Source organism: Phasianus colchicus, chromosome 8 (assembly GCF_987193195.1).
Source record: "Phasianus colchicus chromosome 8, bPhaCol1.hap1.1, whole genome shotgun sequence".
Lineage (NCBI taxonomy): Eukaryota > Metazoa > Chordata > Aves > Galliformes > Phasianidae > Phasianus > Phasianus colchicus.
Window position 1 is genome coordinate 10,904,954 of NC_143443.1, and position 18,602 is coordinate 10,923,555.

Here is an 18,602-nt window from a genome sequence, read left to right on the forward strand (position 1 = left end):
ACAAACAAACACTTATTTCAAGCCCTGTGACAAACAGCTTGCAGTTTGTTTGCAAACAGTGCTTGCTGAGAAAGCCACGGACCACTGTGATGCTTCCACTGCCAGCGAGTGGAAAATGAAGTACATAAAATTTCCCTGCGCAGATGCTGCTATTGGCAAATCTTCCTGATAGCATCTCTTCCTAAAAGTAGCTGTGAGAACTGAATGTGCAAATTTGCATTAAGCCTATCTGTGGGGTTTTACTTCAGTCAAGTGTTCTATCAACATACATGTATTGCTCCTGACGTACACGGTTTGTCAGGTGGCAGGGTTTTCAGTTGTCACGAATCTTCTCTTTGGTTCACAAGGCAAAGTTCAGTTTTTAAACTGTGCATATTCTTCTGTAGAACAAAATAGAATATTCTGAAATTCTGGATAGAATTTCTGTGAGAGCCAGACCTCACCAGACCTAGCACCTCTGGGGAAGCACACTGAACCTTTAATAAATCTAACCTCAAATCATGGAACAAGGTGTCCATGCCTGCACTGGGGGGGCACAATCCCTAGTGCATCCCAAGCACGATCCCTGGTTACCAAGCTGAGCAGCCATGCTGACTCAGATTTTCACACATCTCGCAGATGTGGGCTTCATTCCTACAGAAGCCAAATAAAAACTGTGTAACAGGAGAAGGCTGAGTCCAGCCCCAACATTACAGCATAGGCAGGATGAGTGACCAGACTCAGGATCTTAGTCTTATCCTGGATCCACCATTGTATGTACAACCATGTTTCCTTAAAAAATGTAGACTATCCTAGACAAAAAAAAAAAAAAAAAGCTCACTTTTAAAATAAAATTCCTTAGCAGCATTTCACACAACTGCAGCAACTTCTATTATTAAGTCATTTAAACCACTCCAAAAATTACTCAAAGTATTGTTTTCCTTTAAGCACATATCCCTTCACAAACAGCACATCTCAGTATTCCAACAGTCCATGTGCCCTCAGCTATACCTGTAAGTAAATTCAGTAATTAATCTTTTCTTTCTAGGTTCAGTTGCTTTACTAATTTATTTACTTCTAATGGAAGTTCTGAGCATATTCAATATATTTCAGATTTGTACATTCTTATTTAATCAGACTTATGAGAACTGCAATTCAATCCATAAGCTACGATTTTAGACAATCAGTAGATAATATTATTTAAAAATAGCCTGCATACAAGGCAGTAATCAGTAGTACCATGAAGCTGTGCAGTGTAAAATTAGCAGGGTAGAAGCTTACGTGACAAAATTAACCATATACCTATGAGCTGTACGAATGAAATGGCAGCACGTGCAGTTCCTAAATCAATTTTAGGTCTTCTGGGAATCTGCACACAGAGAAGACACAAATCTCTAGATTTCCACTGCCTGAGATTTAATTCTTCAAGTTATCTTTTGAAATTTTCACCATGAATATTTTTCTTGAGCAGAAAAATGTAGCTTATGAAGGTGATAGAAACCAAAGACTAAAAAGAACAGAACGTTCACAGAGATCATGTGGGCCTCAAACAGTTCAACAAAAGCACCTTGTCACTGTTTCTCCACTTGTAAAGCAACAGATAGAAAACATCAAAATGCAGACCTATAAAAATCAAGCTTTTAACCCTACCTTCTCATTTAGTGTTCCACAGATATCAGCAGACAAGCAGAATGCTAACAGTAGATATATAATTAGCAGATCTTTTAGGTAGTGATAAATATGTAGAAGCTTAGTTTGAAAGAAAAAGACTACTGAGCAAAAATACTCATGGTAAATTGACTTTAACAGGTGATCAAAGTTGCATCCATTCTATCTGATACAGATATTTTGCTTTACTACTTTCAACATCCTCTTCTGTAATGACTCAAGGTCCACAAAGTATTTGATTTTACATGTGTAAATAATTGCAATGGTTTATTGCTGTGATCTATCACTGAGGCTTAATAGGAATTAGAGTAGTCACGTGCACTGGATAATTGCAACCTGTCAATGTTACAGATAAATTTTATGTTAAAATACAAATTTGTATTTCAGATGGGAGGTTTTCAGGTGAAGGGATTTTTGTTCTTAATTGCTCACTATCAGCTCATTTAAACTCTCTACTAAAGTATCTAGAAATATGGAGGTTCTAGCAAAAATCAGGATATTGCCTTAGACACACTTACAAGTTTTGCCCAGCATCACATTTCTTCTGTTTATGTACTGAGAATGAGAAAAGTAGCCTGTAAAATTCGACAAAATCATTGTTTTTCATTTCAACAATTAAACAGACAGTATATATTCACAGAAAAAAAAAAAAAAGAAATCAGACTGGTGGAATTAAAAATATCAATCTCATATTTTAAGGTTTGAATCATACAAAAGTCTGAAGTAAATTAGGGTGTCCTTACATCCATAGGGATCTTTACAGAGAACTGGGACAAAAGTCAAGCAATATAGAGTCAGTGACAGAAACATATTTTTTTTTCATATAGATGGTAAATATATTATTCTTGATCTGCATGGACAGTGTGGCAGATGTATTGTGAAAGCCAGTTGTAATTAACAGTTCTATCATGAGGGGGTTTTTTGGTGCATAAAGTAGCAGTTTCACATGACATTTAGCATACTCAGGTCTCGTAAACATATCCACTGGCATATAGTATTAGAGATATTTTCATATCCACATAAATTGTTTCCATTTAAATAAAAAATAATTAAAATTTATAGAACAGCTGCAAAAAGAAGCATAGAATATGCTTTTCATATAAATAAATCTGAAAAAATGCATTAAGGAAAAAAGGCCCTGAGCCAGTAGTGTACTTCACACATTCCTGAATATAGTAGGATTGTTTAATTAAAGATATGAATGCAGATAAACATTCAACTGCGTTGTCACCAACAGTGATGTTCAGTGATACAACTTGAAAATCGTGTAACAACAAACTTGACATTTCATTAAAAATAGAACAAGAACTATTAACACCTTTCTAAAAAGGCTCCTGAGTGTACAATAAGACGTCTAAAATGAAAACCACATACAGTTTGTTAATGTTTCCAGAGGCAGATGAGTGCTTTTGTCCCTATTTCTGTAATATATGTGAGAGTCTGCTAAACAAGCAAGCTTATGATAGCAAAAAATTCCATGGAAGCTGCCCAGCAGCTATTACATGGCATTCAGTTTTGTCACTGACAAATTTGGAATGATGAAAAGTTCTATAAATCATAACTAGATCAGTGAGTTCCCTTTGTCATTCGGTTCTTGGTATCTGATAGTTGTAGTTCAGTCCCAGAACAAATTCCATATTCACAAAAATTACAGCCATCCATGGCAGAAAAAGAAAACAACACTGATTTCTTGATAACCTTGTAACCTTAGACAGTGCTAAATCTGGAAAGTATCTGATAACAAATAATGAAGAAAAACACAGCACGGGGTTCTGAACAACTAGGAATAGTAGAAAACGCCCATGTCTTGAAAGAATAAATGTGACCCTTTTTTAAATACATTGTTCTAGAAATCATAGTGTGATGATATGCAGACTCCTTGAAAGTTGACAAGTCTATCAACTGCTTACTAGGAAGAAATCTCACAGAGTATGCAAAAGAAATTATACTAGGTTTGTATCTGATTCACAGGCGAAGTTAATTTGTTGTACTGGTCAGAATTACAAGTAATGAAAAATAGTTTTCATTTTATTAAGCATTCATGTCTAACTTCCTTTACTGCAAGCAGCAACAACAACTTCAAAAAGGTGATAAATCACTCTACTGTAAATAATCTTAAATGATTTTAAGATTAATTTATAAAAAAAAAAAAGAAATGAACCAGAAATAACACATATTTAATCCCTCAGTCATACACCATGAATATAATTATTGCGTTTAAGAGATGGATACAGAAAATGACCCTTAAAAATCTTTCAGTGATACTCGAGATGCCCTAAGAGTTCCTTAAGCTTAGGATACATCAAATACAGAATTTTTTAAATACAGAAGTATAGCATTAAAGCATCATTCTGTACATCACTGAAGTAGAATAATAGTGAGGGCAAGCAACAAAGCAAGAAGAAATTACTACTTACTGGAGCTTAAGAAACGATATCCTTTAAAGGCAGGCTGTGATATAATCTTATATCTTCCCCAGAATGAAAGCAACCTTTGATTCTGTAGCTGAAACTGATCCCCAGAACCAATACCATACCTTAGCACAAAGAATGAGAAAACGTAGCTATAAGGGATTGTCTGAAGTAATTTATTTTTCGTGATCGTAAGGCTTAGGTATTCAGATTTGTTAAGCGATCTTCAGAGCTGATAGAAGGAACAAGTTTACAGAAGGGAAAATAAGTATGCAGCATTATTTGTTATTGTTAGTCATTAGCTTTTTCAGTAATAAAACATGAAATTTGAATTACTTTAGTGTTGCTAGTACTATCTGCAATCTGTGTTGGATTCATTAATTCGCGTGTATTCTTTAAGGGAGACATAAAACTTACTCTTGAATATTTTAAGTTGCCCAGAAGTACTTGGTTACCATTCCACTGACATTGCTGTAAATGTTTCTTAACAGGCAGAATCTAATTTAATTTTTCTGTTGCAAAGATCAGATGCATATAATTAATAACGTCTAATAAAATAATTGCATTTGTAAAGTCACGCTTTTTAATATGAATAAATCCTGAAATTATTGCATTTGTAAGGCAAAAAAAGATTAATTAATTAAATATCAGGGCACAGAGCAAGAGAGTGAGAAGGGATAAAAGAAGTATAACCAAATGAAATCTGAGGTCCAAAAAAAAAAGGAAGAAAAGTGAAATGTTTAAGTGCTTGGGAAGCAGTTCCATATTTGTCAAGACAACTATTTATAGAAATTACTTAATGCTGAAGGATACATTTGGAAACCGATTATCACTTACATATTTTTGCTGCTGGTTGTTTATGATGATCTTCCCATATTTCTATTATAGTTTTTGCAGCACGTACTTAGAGAAGTTAAAGATATAAAATAATATTGGCAAATTTATCCTACTACTGCCATTATTTTGTGTAAGTCTTGAAACTGCTTTTTCTCTCTCCTTTATTAATTCTAATGTCCAGTTCTTGCTAGTTCTAACTGATTAAAGGAGTAGGAATTTTAGGACTCCTTTGGAAGAAAAATTCTCTTTCCAAAATACATTTATCCATTGGGAAATTTTATGTTACCCTATGTTCATTTTCATAGAATCACAAAATTGTTAAGGTTGAGAAAGACCTCTAAGATTAGCTAGACCAACTGCCCATCTACTACCAACATTTCCCACTAAACTCTATTCTTTAGTACCACATCTACATGACTCTTGAACATCTCCAGGGACTTGACCATCTCTAAGCAGTGCATTCCAGTGCCTGACCACTCTTTTGGAGAAGTTTTTCCTAATCTTCAACCTGAACTTCCTGAACAACCTGAACTGGCACAACTTGAAGCCATTCCCTCTTATCCTGAATTTTGGCCTGCTAGAGATTCATTAAAAGCTCATGAGAGATATAAAAGCTTTTTTACTCTTTATGTTATATTTAGTACCATCCTGAACAAAAATTTAAAGTACTAATGGTTTCAGTTTAGCCTGCATTTCCTAAGTAAATATATTAAAATTTCATTTTTAATTCATGATTTTTTTCTTAATAATATAATACTTCCTGAAAGCAGTCAAATGTAAATTGTATTCCCATTTAAAAACAGATGCCATACGTGCAAAATATTTGATATCATAGAATAATATATTTATAAAGCAGTGTTAAATGCATGAATTCTGATAATGAAATAAACCGCTTGTGTGCATAAGAGTTATTCCCACTTTCAGTCAGTGATATATCAAATGCCTTTAGTCTCATGCCTAGCTGTTTTCAGTGTCCTCCAGCAGATACCAGAAAGTATTTCTCAAGAATTGCTCATACCATTCTAAAATAGGGGAACTTAACTACCTCCTAAGGGCAAGGTTCTCCCTCCTTCTAACATCCATAGAAGGTGACCTGAGGAGCCAGCAGAGACATCAAGAAGTCAAGTGCCTACTTGAAAGCTGCGGAAGCTATTCAAACTGCATGAGACTAGTTTTCTATTCCCCTCTCTCTTCTGACATTGCCAGGTTAGCCAGGTATCTTGGACTTAAAGATCTTTAAAAATAAGGTAGTGAAAAATAGATAGCATTCTTTATTAAGTACCCACACCTGGGGAAACACTATAGTGCTTGGCAAGCTGCCTGTTTCTTACAATTTAAGAATTAATTTTAGGATTTTACTTCAGGCTTGTGCCTTTTTTTAGATATTGTTAATGCAGGCGTTCTTGGAAATATTCTTAGTTATTTCCTTTATATTGAGATCTCTTTCTCTTTTGGCAATAATAGTTTTGTAGCAAAGTGCTAGAATTCAAACAGCACTCTGCAAATACCATTCTTCCTCCTATTTGACCACTGTTCTACTACAAAGATTGTGCAGAAGTACTGAAGATTCCTCCTTATATGTAGCAACTGCAACACATCCTATCTGTTACTCTACTTGCAGCTTGCACAAAGAACACTGGAGGTCACTCTAACTCAAGTATCAATTGGAGCGAGTGTTTTTTCAATATTAAATTGAATGTAGCTGGTTAAATACAAATACTGCATGTGTCATTTGCAACAACTTGCCAGCTCTTGCGATTGTGTTTTATTGAAACTGCATCTTTATCTCAAGTCTTGGATTCATGTGAATACAAAATACCTGCAACAAACACATAAAGAAAAATTATGTTTCTTATATAATCTATTTAGGAAGTAAATTTTCCTAAATTCAAAATTTTCCTAAATTCCAAATTGTCAAACACAGGGGACACTGAGTATATTTCTAGGCTTTCTTGTTTTAGGACACCACATGTATATTTCAGATGTCTCTGAGTATTCATTTCTTACACCCTGGCAAAAGGGACTGGAGTGGTCAGGCTATGTAGACTAGGGCGTTTCTTAATCAAGAAAGGCTTAATGCAGTGTAAGAGCTCTTGAGGTAAGTTCCTCGTACTCCAGGTCCAAACCCTCAAGCCTCAGTTGTCTTGGAAATGTGTTGGTTTATTCCTGTATAGCCAACACATTTCTAGGTGAACAACTTGTAAGCCATTTTAAGTCACCACACAAAACTGTGCTCAGGTATACAGTCCTCCCAAGGATATGGACTTACCATTTGTGAGCTCAAACTGGTATTCTGTAGGAGGTCTTTGTTGTTGTTGTTGTTGTTTGGTGTGGGTTTTTTTGTTGTTGTTGTTTTTGTTTTGTTTTTTTCCCATCAGATAAATTTGGTTTAAAGCAGCAGTTTGGATTTGCTGCCAATGAGCAGTGGGAGCATTTCCATTAAATCCGAAGGCTGAGTACAGTCTAAATTCTGCAGACACACCATGCTGATGTCTGTTACTTGCCCACTTTCTCATACAAGGCACATAATTGTCTTTCCAACAAAATTTTCAGTAAATTTAAAATAAACATCTTTTAAAGGAGATTGGGTTGAAAGTTCAAAGTATGGTTCCATTGTTTAATATTGATGCTAATTAGCATAACTGATGAGACACAAATATTGTGCTATTAATCTCTAGGACAGTTATTAGGACAGCAATCAAACAACAAGAGAGTTCTGGTGACATGAGCATTTGTACATTACATTAATTATACCATTCACATGGATTTTGCTTGCAATCAAACCCACATCAAATAGTAATTAAAATAATATTTCTGATTTTCTCTTTAACTTTTTTTTATGCAGGTCAGAAATCTCTCAAGATAAGTTCTACATAATTTCCGTATTTTTTTCAGCTTGCAGTCATTGTGAGATGTATTAGCTATCCAGAATTCTTACCTAAAGAAGTATGTTCTAACACTTGAGTTAAGAAAAAAGATTTTTAAAAATGCTTCATCAATATAATACTACTGTACAGTAGCGTACAGAGTTCTCCAAAACTGCTGTAGTATTACACTTCCTCAACAGAATACAAGAATTGTTTGCAGTCTAAAAACAAAGGCATTTTGACCTAGAATTTAAGAATGATTTTACTGCTATGTTTCAGTTTCCTCAGAAATGGCTACAACTATTACCAAATCTCAACTTTGGTATACTACAATTCAGTTCCCTTTGACTCTGTGTAATAGAAGTGTTCATACATTTCATAGTACTTTCTTAAAACAAGTTACTACTTGTGTGGATTTCAAGTAGTCTATTTTCTGTAACAGCAATGAATCTTCAGCTCTTCCATTAGTATAGAAGTAAACAGCTTTGCTCCTTGTCTTCACATCCTTAAAAACATTGAAATAACATTTGTACTACAAACCTCAACAAGTATTTCCAGGTACTTACACCTGAAAAACACTTGTTTCTCCATCAACACCATCTCTGACTGTCCACTTCTATTTATCTTTGGTATCATATACAACTAGACTTGATCATACTGAAAGCACTGTTTCTCTTCCTCCTGCTCTTCATGCATTTGCTATTTACTGAGGAACTGTTATTTACAAAATAATGAGAATGTGATACAATCCTATTTTTCACCTTCCTGTATATGCTACTGGGTATACCACAGGCTTATAAAGACAGTATCTTAGCAGGCATCATACAGCTTGTGCAAGCCTTACCCAAACAGACAAAACTACGGACATCAACAAAAGATCACGTTTAGCAATCAGCAATTGAAACAAAGGTCATCATAATGCTGAACTAACGAGCAGGGTGGGGGATACAAGGTACAATAATAGAACCATTCCATATGTTCGTACTTAAAAAGTATGCCTCATTATCTAAAACACACTAAACAGCAAGAACACAAACTCAAGATTGAAAAGAAGTTTGGGATTTTGTTTTTAAACATACCCACACTAACACAAAAAGACATACAGAGTCACAGGTAGCTGACAATGGTACAAAATAAAACAGACTCCTAATAGCTGCTGTCAAACACGTAAAGATAGAAATTCAAAAACTGCAGCTTTCTAACTGTATTAACTCAAATTCAAATGATAAAAAGCATTTACTACATACTGCTGAAGTAAAACAAGTTCACTGAGTTCTTTAGTACTATGAAACAGCTGTGCTTTCTCATGTTCAGCTCTCCTGCATATCCCCCAGCTCAGGTTCCATAGAAAGGCCCTAAAAGCTAACGGGATGAGCCTATTTTAAGATCTGTATGAACTTTCCCCAATACCAAAAATATTGCTGGCTTAACAGATTTTTTAGATCAGTAACTCATACAAAATAAAACGGGCCAGGGTGGAATTACACCCAGTACCACTTTGGCTGCGGTTTAAAAAAAGTCACGTGATAGACCACTTTTTTAATACCTCAGAGAACAGAATTAGAGAAAAACAGAAAATGGTATAAAATAACACCACAGTAAAAAAAGCATATCCTGATACACATGCAGTTCATAGGCTCAGTGCTGAATTCAGAGCGCTGCAGAGGCTCCCGAGCACGACTGGTTTTCAGGAGCAAACAGAGCTCTTGTCGCAAACTGAATAAGCCAGCGGCACGGAAACTGATGCTTATTTTCCCGTGATTTATTTTAAATAACCGAATCCGCCCCCAAACGTAGCACGGGCAGAGCGAGGGCGGCAGAGAGCCGCCGAAAGCCGGAGCAGAACGGGCAGTGCCGGCAGCTCGGCTCGGCCGCTCCGTCTGGGGCGGGGCGCCGGGATGCGGCAGCTCCCATTGGCAGCCCGGCGCGCTCGGGGAGGGGAGAGCCGCAGCAGGAAGACTCGATAAGGATTTGTGCCCTGGCGGTATGTAACGAGAAGCAGCGATGGCCGAGTGGTTAAGGCGTTGGACTTGAAATCCAATGGGGTCTCCCCGCGCAGGTTCGAACCCTGCTCGCTGCGGCCTGGATGGGCTATGCTTTTCTTAGGTCATTTTGTTATCTTTGTTTCTCGTGCCTTCTTTGGCTGCTGAACGTGAGTTTATTCTCCTGCAACTCATAGGTAGTTCTTTCAGAGCACTCCTTTGCTTTTATCAAAACAAAACCCAAAAAGCAGTATGACACAAGGCAGGTTTCCAACATGAGAACAAAAACCACCTGTGAAAAGCACCAACAGAGGAGGGGTGGACACTGAGCTGTCTCCCCACGGCTCGTTACAGCTTATCACAGGTTGGTCCTCTGTGGTCAGAAGAGGCAGTGCTCTAGTGCAGAGCTGGGGTTGTTCTCCTCCACCATGTCCTACAGCTGATAAAAATAAGCATTTCTCAGCAGCAAACTGCTCTATCCCAAACATATTTCCTTCATCACACTTTCTTTTTCATGAAGGAAGCTGGGCTGATTGCTCCCGTATTTCCAGTAAGGGAATATGGTGCCATCTCTTCTTATCATTTATAGCTTTCTGCTCATGTGCACAATTTCATACAATTTTAAGAGTGAGTTTCAAAGAAGAAACACAAAAACAAATTCCTTTTCATTTAGAAGAACTGATTTAGTTTAATCCTTCAAGAATGTAAACTCTCTTTTGGTGGTTTTTTTTTTTTTTTTTTTTTTAACTTGGAGATCACACACATCCTGCTAATCTGGAACAGATGTGAGAAGCTCTGTTTTGTGTAATGATGTTTTGGGTAGCATTACAATATTTTGTAATAAAAAGCTTTAAAAGGAGTCAAAAAGTAAAACACAGTGGGTGGGCTTTTTTCTTCTCCACTACAACTCTGAAATTTTTCCCTGACTACTTTAAAAATCTCATTTCCAAAATATATACTTTATTGTTTTATCAATCTAAAGACAAAGCACCAACCCAATAATTGGTTATCAGAAAGACCACATCTTCACTATGTCATTCCACTGGAACCTCGCTAGTGATGGAAGCATCAAATGCCAAAACAAAGGGTTATCTAAAATTTTGAATGGCAAAACAAGAAGTCAGTGTGTCAGAAAAGCAGCACAAATCTCCTACTTGAAACTGATTTTCCCTAAATTTTGCAGTTGAAAAAAAATCAACAAGCAGAAGCAAACACACAAGTTAATTCCCACCCATACTCTTCACTTAGACTTATGAAATTGTTCCCATCAAGACCCTGTAGGGGGAGAGCCATACGGTTTTAGTTGCAGTTACTTTTTCTAAGGGTATGGTTGTTTTTAGTAATTACAGAAGAAAGAAACTGAGGACTGTCTAAGACTATATGCGTATCAGCAGCACTAGAATCTTGGGTTCAGGTCTCTCCTTTGTTTCCCTTTTCAAAGCTCAACAATAAGAATGAGAAAAAGCAGTAGTGAATCCAATGCTGGAGTCCAGGCTCCAAAAGCTACACATGGGCATAGCAACATACTGTTCCATGTGTCTACAACTCTGCACAATTTTCTGCCCCAAACCTGGCTTAGTGTACCTCTAGCAGAGGAATGCTTAAGATATCCAAGCTCCTTTTTGTCATGAGCTATCCATCCTGAAGCAAGGAACTTTGTCCTTTGGCAGTAATAGGTCAAGCATAGTCACGAGAGCCCTGGGAAAGACTCAGATACATTGGAAGCAAGTACAGGTAGCAGAAAGTACCAAAATCACCAAAGTGCAAGCAGCTGGAATAGTCTATTTCTCCTCTGCACTTTACCACACATGATCCAGCTCCCCTTCCCCTAGGTATCATTGACACATTGTTGTTAGATCAGAAAGGAGGAGAGCTGGCAATCAGATACCAAGCAGAAATCTGGAAGCACCACGGAAATCAATTGCTAGAAAAGGACCAGCTCTGACAGTCCTGATAAGTCTAGTTTCTGCAGGGACTGAAATCTGAGTCAAACTACATCTCCTTAGAAGTACTGCAGGCTTTTGGTGCCAAGTCATTGGATATGTTCAGAGAAGTAGCTTTGACAAAGCAGCGTGCAAATCTTTTCATCAAACATGCTGAAAACTACGTTGCACATCAAGAATAAAAATCATCTGAACACTGACAGCAAATCTCCTATTTTAGAAGTAATCCCTCTCATTCACTGCACACACCAAAAGAAGGAAGCAAGAGCAAAACACTGAGAAAATACTATAGAGAAGAAAAAAGTCGTTTTCTGCAACTTCCACCACCTGTGACAGGATGGGATATATACCAGAGACCTAAGACTCATAAAGCTTCTCAATCTCCATGCTCTGCAGCATTGTAATTATTCAGATACAATCCTTTCAAAGCTGGGACAAGCAGAAAAGATCATAAGAGTCTTATTTTCATTAACATGAAAGGAAGAAACAAGTATAGCAAAAGAGCAAACATACACAGTGCACACGTCAAAGTAGAGGCTTGGTGACTCATAGCTGCAGGACAAGCACATACACTGAGCTGCAATAAAAAAGCCAGCATAAACTAACTGATAAGCATCACCTCATCTGACGGGGACAGAAGCTGATGGCTTACGAAGTTGCTTTATCTTTTGCTGTGTAATTTCACCAGCTTTATAACAGCTTTGCTGCTTACCTTCCCAACAGTCTGGTTTCTTATTTCAGGATATTAAAGTCTATGATAGCAATGTTTGTGCTCAGGAAATTAAAGGTCGTCGATATCTGTTTTAATCATCGGGATACTTCTATTATATAGCTTATGAACTGTATTTTTTGCTTTTTTTTTTTCTGCCTTTCCGAAGAATAAAACAACCATTCAGAAAATGACCTTACCTATCATCCAGCTGTACTCAACTTGAGCTTTTTAAGTTCTATACTATTTGTATTCATTGACATTTTAATTCTTACGTTGCCACTTGGGAAATATTAGCAAGATACTTAGCAAAACAAGAAGTTTGTGAAAGACTAGAATATTCTGTCTTACATAGTCAGAAATTGCACAAATCCAGGAATTACAGCAGGAATTTAAAATATATTAATTTTTACAGTACAAGACATACCAAGTCAGATTCCCCAGATATCAAGCAGTTTCAGGGCTCTTTGTTATCTATGTAAACAACCCATAAGAGCTAAACAGGAAAGTAGGACCTCATCCCCCAGTCCTTCATGTGGCTGCCCCCTCCCCAGCTTGTGGCTTGCAGCTCCTAATCATCACACACCACCTGTGACTGTTGCTGGCCTTTCACAGCTGTCACCATTTGGCAAATTAAACTAAATTCTTCCTTTGGCCACTAAAAAGCCACATACACTTGGCTGTTATAATTACATCTTTTCAGAGCTCAAGTGACACAGCATACATCCCCTCCACCAATTTACGTCTAAGCATGAGTCTTAGCCAAGTAAGTTATATGCCTACCAGTGCAGAGGCCAAGGCACTACATTATCACAAGCAACATCACATAGGCCAGCACATCTTCCCATGCTACTAGCAACCAAGCTTCAAAACACAACTAGATATATATTTGAAAAAAATAAACATCTTCTGCTTGAGAAGGAGTAGGGGTAAGGTCCCAGCTTATCAAGCTCTGAGTAATTTGTCAGGTGCCCATTGTTTTCCTCTTTATAATGAGGGTGCCCAGCCATTCCAATTAATTGTTCTTGCTGGTTAGCAGGTGAGGTCCCACCACTACTGCTCCAGAGCAGAAACAAGCTGCACAGATTCCTCCTGTTTTCCAGTACTACTGGGCTTGGTAGGTGTAACACTGAGACACAGTGGACAGTGCAGCAATAACAGCAGAGCAACAAGGTCCTAGGCTGCAGCAAGTGAGGATACGCTCAAATGCAACAGCTGTAGGCACAGAAATAAAGAAAAGAAGCTACTTACCCTTGGAAAGCCCCAGGTACGCAGAGACCTCCATCAAGATACCTTCACCTCCGCTGCCAACCCTTAAATGATGGCTGGGAAGGGGTGGATCCTGGCTCCAGCCCTTCCAGTCACTCAGCTGCACTGCATGCACCTGAGCTCCCCTGGGTTGGCCCTGCCTTCCCACCAGGTGCTCAATCACTGATTCAAATGCTACCAGGAGCAGGTTAATTCAGTTCTATTTGAAACACAAAAGAATTGGAACTTTTCAAATATATAAGTAAGTGTAAGAAATGTCTATATCAGCATACCGGAGCATCAGTTAATAATCTGACTTCTTCATTAGGGTAAATATAAGATTATTGATCCCTAGCAGAAATCTAGCAGGGCTCAGAGTCCTCCTGATATCTGCAACTATTTATTTATAACAAATATCCAAAGGTGTTTTGGCAAAACAGCCCACTTTGAAAGACATAAGAAACAGTTTTATTGTTCAAAGACCTCCTATATGCTCTCATGTCAGTTAGGTGCTAAATCATCCACTAAAGCACCCTCTGCAAATGAAATGGGGAGGGAAAGCTGATCCCAAGTAGGCCAGCTAGTTGTATTTCCATCTTTTCAGAAAAGAGAGAAAAATAAATTATTTTGTATTCTTTACTTGGACTAGTGCTTCTGTTCCTCTCGTTTCACCTTATTTACTGTCCTTCCATGATAAAATGGACTGAAAGTCTTTCTTGAGCAGATACCTTTCCATAGAGAGAAGTATGTAATAATATTTAGCAGATATTACAAAGAATTATTACTATCATCTGTTTTCAGCTGCAAAATATACAAGGGAAAAGAACACAATAATTTTGTATAAGCAGGATGATGCATTGTAAAAATAGCTGTCACTAATGATGTCAAAGTAGGATCAATGTAACAACAGAACCTGTAACAACAGAACAGCATTACTTTGAGCTTCTATAAACAAACTGGTGCAAACACTACTGGAGTTACCACTGGTGTCAGCTCCTGCAAAGAAAACTGGCATCTGAACAACAATACAAATGTATCTAATGGTACATACACATTATCTGTGTTGCAGTGGCAAGTATTTACATTACAGCTTGTCGCAGATGAACACCAAACAGAAGCATGACAGGACAGTCAGCACATCATATTACTAGCATAACAAGGCCAAATGTGTTTCTTCAGGAAGAAGAGATGTCATACAATTGTCTCCATGTTGAGAAAAGGCCACAGTTCTTAGATTAGACTTTCCACAGAAATTGCCAGTATTCATAACTGGACTCCCTTAAATGTTTCCTTGCTGATGGGACAAGTAATAAGAAATTCAAGAGGGATCTCTTGAATTTCATTAAAAAAAAAAAAAAAACAATTCTTTCTGTATGTATGTAATTTTATTTGAATCACTTGCTGTCAGAATCACTTGCCCACACAAAAAAAACACAATGTCAATTAGCTGACGTATCAGTCAGGATTACAAAAAAAGGAAGCAAATGCAAAATAGACACAACACAGAATTTGAGAAGTCACTCAACATTTCAAAAACTTAAGTTAGATTTTAAACACATTTATACAGGCTGGCCTGATTCTTCACACTTAGGGTCATATCAGGATTTTGTACGCTGTCTGTGAGGCCACAGAAGGGAAGAAAGTAACTATTACGCTAGGACAATGCTGGCATACACATACAAGAGGTATCAGATTTCCACCAACAAATCTTAACAAGAAGAGTTTCTGTCCAATAAGGCAAGGTTCTGGAATTGCCTTCTAAAATAAGCAGTTGGTGCAAAAAGCTTACCTATTATGATAGAATGCAAGTGATTTTTGAGAGTGCTTGATCCACCACGGTTAACTGCTGGATAATAATAAGGTTCTTATTTCATTTATATTGCAAAATTACAACTGTCCAACAAGTTAGGCTTGTAGAAGTATTGTGAATGCATGCATTACAAATCACTGCAGTAAGTACAATGCAATAGAGTAGAGAACCAAAGTACATAGTTTAGAAGCAAGCACAGTTTTAAGTTCATTGTCATACAGCTTTTGGTAGATTGTCATTTAATATAGTAATACCTTGGAATCTAGCACTGACTTTTGGTTCTGCTGAGAATACAATTATTATTACCACACAATATTTAAAAACACAAGAAACAATATACAAAAAATTTGATAACTACACCAAATCACTCTACATTAATACTGAAAAGGGCTTTGCTTACTGAACCTTCTCATTAAAACAGACCTCTGCCTGTAATACTCATAGAATGTGTGTTAACAGATACAGACGTGACATTTATTCAAACAACATTCAAATCACAATGAATGAATACAAAATACAAATAACTTAAAACTGCTGCAAAAAATACTGAATTGTTGAATAGATGACCTCACACTACTGTGTATTTTGCATTTTAGATTTCATAATTTCTGAATTTCCTCAGAAGATCTGATGGGGCATCCCCTGACCAGCGGAAGCGTAAGTGCCAGTAGTTTGCCTCCGAAAATCCTGGGGGGGGGAAACAAAGAGAGAGAAACGCAAATAAATTATTACAAATCTATAATACTAAGTTGTTTGAAATAGTAACTTAATCTTCCTCCAAAAAGCAAGTCATAACTTAGTCACTTTCAAGTGCTCGTGACTAGCAGGGACAACCTCTGCATTCTTGGCACCATTTGAACAAGAACCAAAGCAAACACCAAATTTCAAGATATATATCAGCTGGAAAGAGTCAAGGGAGAACAGTAAGAATTATGAGAACTCTAAAAAGGAGAATTTAGAATGAAAGAGTGAACAAAAATCACTTGCTTAATCTGAAGAAGGAGACAGAAAAGGTGGCAGGATTAGTCTCTAAGCATGTGAATGGCAGCAGCTTGAAGGGAAGCGAACTGACTCTTTCTACACACAGAGGAGTTGAGGAGTTTTTCAGCCCTTACCTACATATTTTATTTCAGGCCCAGAACTATATTTTTAGGATCTATTAGTTGGGAATACTAAAACATGATCTTCCTACATCAGGAAGCTGAAACCTGTTACTAGATTTATTGTTAAATTATTTCATTCAGGTTGAAATGCACATGTTGAGCTGTGGTCTGTAACTCCTCTGCACTAGCAGACAGAAACCAAATCTATCTCCATTTCAAATGAGCATCCAGTATTAAAAGTTTTCCTGGATGGATCCAAAGAAAGTTATCAACATGCTAACATCAGGTATATATGTACATATGTGCGCCTTCTGGATACATCAAGTAGGCTTTTCATGGGTTTGATTTTTTCACTTTCAAATCTATGAAGAGCATATGAAAACAAAAATTGTAAGAAAGAAGATGCCTTCAAAGAAAGCTTACTAACACAAGGAACAAGGTGGCATTTTGTTTACTTTGAAATGTAATTCCTTTACAGAAGTCTACAGAGCTGATTTAATTACCTAAATTAACAAACAGTATAATGTTATAAGTTGTTATTTTTCATTACTACATTTTTTAGTTACATCTCACCAGCATTTGTTTGTAGAACTTTATTTTCTGCATTCTATAAACTAACTTTTGTTTCCTCCCAGTTTATCTTAATTCCCTGTTCAGTCAAACTGAGAAGAAATGACAAATGTTTAATAATATTTCTCTAATAATCTTATAATATATACATATACATATATTATAATGTAACATTATGAAACTGCTAAAGTATGAAACAGAACAGAGGGTGGCCTTTGTGGTAAGTTAAATTTGGTTCAGATATACTAACCTAAAAATAGATAGGAAATATTAGCTGGCCAGATGATAGCTTTTGAAATTTATTCTGGTGTGCGTGCTATTTAAAAAAAAAATACAAAAGAAACCTTCAAGCCTAAATTTTTAATCCTCATTAGCTCCTCAGATGCAAATGTGCATAAGTATTGAATGCTGGATTTAAAGAAAAAGGAAAAAAATAAAGGAATCTAAATTTTTATGTAATATGATTTAAAGTCTTGGCATTTGTTTCTTGGGGTTTTTGTTTGTTTGTTTTTGTTTTGTTTTTGTTTTTTTTTTTAATCATTGAAAATAATTTATTATTTTTACCCACTTCAATCTAGCAGGAAAAGTGAGTTTTTCATTTTGATTTAATAACAACTAAGATTGGTTTTACTATCTAGCAGGCAAAGAAACTGGGGGCAGGGAGGGAGAAAGGCCTGAAAGCTTCAGAAACAAGAAAAAACAAATCCTAAAAGCTATAACAAAATCCCAATCCAAAACCACACTAAAAAAAAAAGCTACCAGATGTCTTATTCTGAAGAATTCTTCATGACTACAAGCCTCAGTTTCAGGGCAGTCCTGCCTTCTGCAGTCTGCTGTAACTGCTGGTTTTACTTACTTGGGGAGTCTGGATTCTTTGAAGACTGTGGTTTTACATCAGGAATTGCAACATCTTGCTCTCTGTTCCCATCAGACAATCCATCTTCATTGTTTTCAGTTTTCTGGGTCCAAATCTCATTAGTTAAGTTGTTGCTATTGTTCAAGTCAGGACCTTCCAGCATTTGATCCTTCTTATTTTGGACAGCCCAGTGCATTGACTACAGAAATGCAGAAATAAAAAAAACAATGTACCAATTTCTATGCTTTAAAAAAAAAATTGATTTTTTCTTTCCTACATTGTAATAAATAATCAAATACAGTCTGGTACTAGAGAAGCTTGCAGGTGAACAGGAGAAGGAAACATGGTAACGCACTATAAACAGCATTTGAAAGGATAGCTTGTGTCAGGTCAAGACAAACAACAAAACCTAGATGTATGCCACATGACTTGAGATGCTTTTTAAGAGGGCTTGAGTGACTTCTATTTCCATTTTCAAAGCTGCCTTTGACTTCAGTGTCCCTTTTGAAAGCAAGACAATTTTGAAAGCTTTTATTACTGAAGTCTAAATTATGACTCCTGTTTGGAACTGAGCTATGCTTGGTGAGATGCTTCCATCAAACATTTAAACTCAGGCATA

At 36.7% G+C, this 18,602-nt stretch overlaps 2 protein-coding genes and 1 non-coding gene across 14 annotated transcripts in view; 1 reads left to right on the plus strand and 2 right to left on the minus strand.

Moving 5' to 3' along the window:
• Window positions 1-14,018, minus strand: part of CTNNA3 (catenin alpha 3) — a 447,191-nt gene extending 433,173 nt beyond the window's left edge. The window contains exon 1 of the mRNA XM_090144866.1: window positions 13,648-14,018. The gene's annotated coding sequence lies outside the window, so the exon portion shown is untranslated. The remainder of the gene's footprint in view (window positions 1-13,647) is intronic.
• TRNAS-UGA (transfer RNA serine (anticodon UGA)) lies at window positions 9,761-9,842 on the plus strand. The gene has a single exon. It is a non-coding gene; the product is annotated as a tRNA-Ser (tRNA).
• A 978-nt stretch (window positions 14,019-14,996) lies between the features above and the next one.
• Window positions 14,997-18,602, minus strand: part of DNAJC12 (DnaJ heat shock protein family (Hsp40) member C12) — a 34,978-nt gene continuing 31,372 nt past the window's right edge. For all 12 annotated transcript variants that reach the window (XM_090144886.1, XM_090144895.1, XM_090144894.1 and 9 more), the window contains 2 exons: window positions 17,984-18,182; window positions 14,997-16,141 (listed from right to left, as the gene is read on the minus strand). In XM_090144886.1, the coding sequence (XP_090001012.1) occupies window positions 16,047-16,141; window positions 17,984-18,182 (294 nt within the window). In that variant the 3' untranslated portion in view covers window positions 14,997-16,046. The remainder of the gene's footprint in view (window positions 16,142-17,983; window positions 18,183-18,602) is intronic.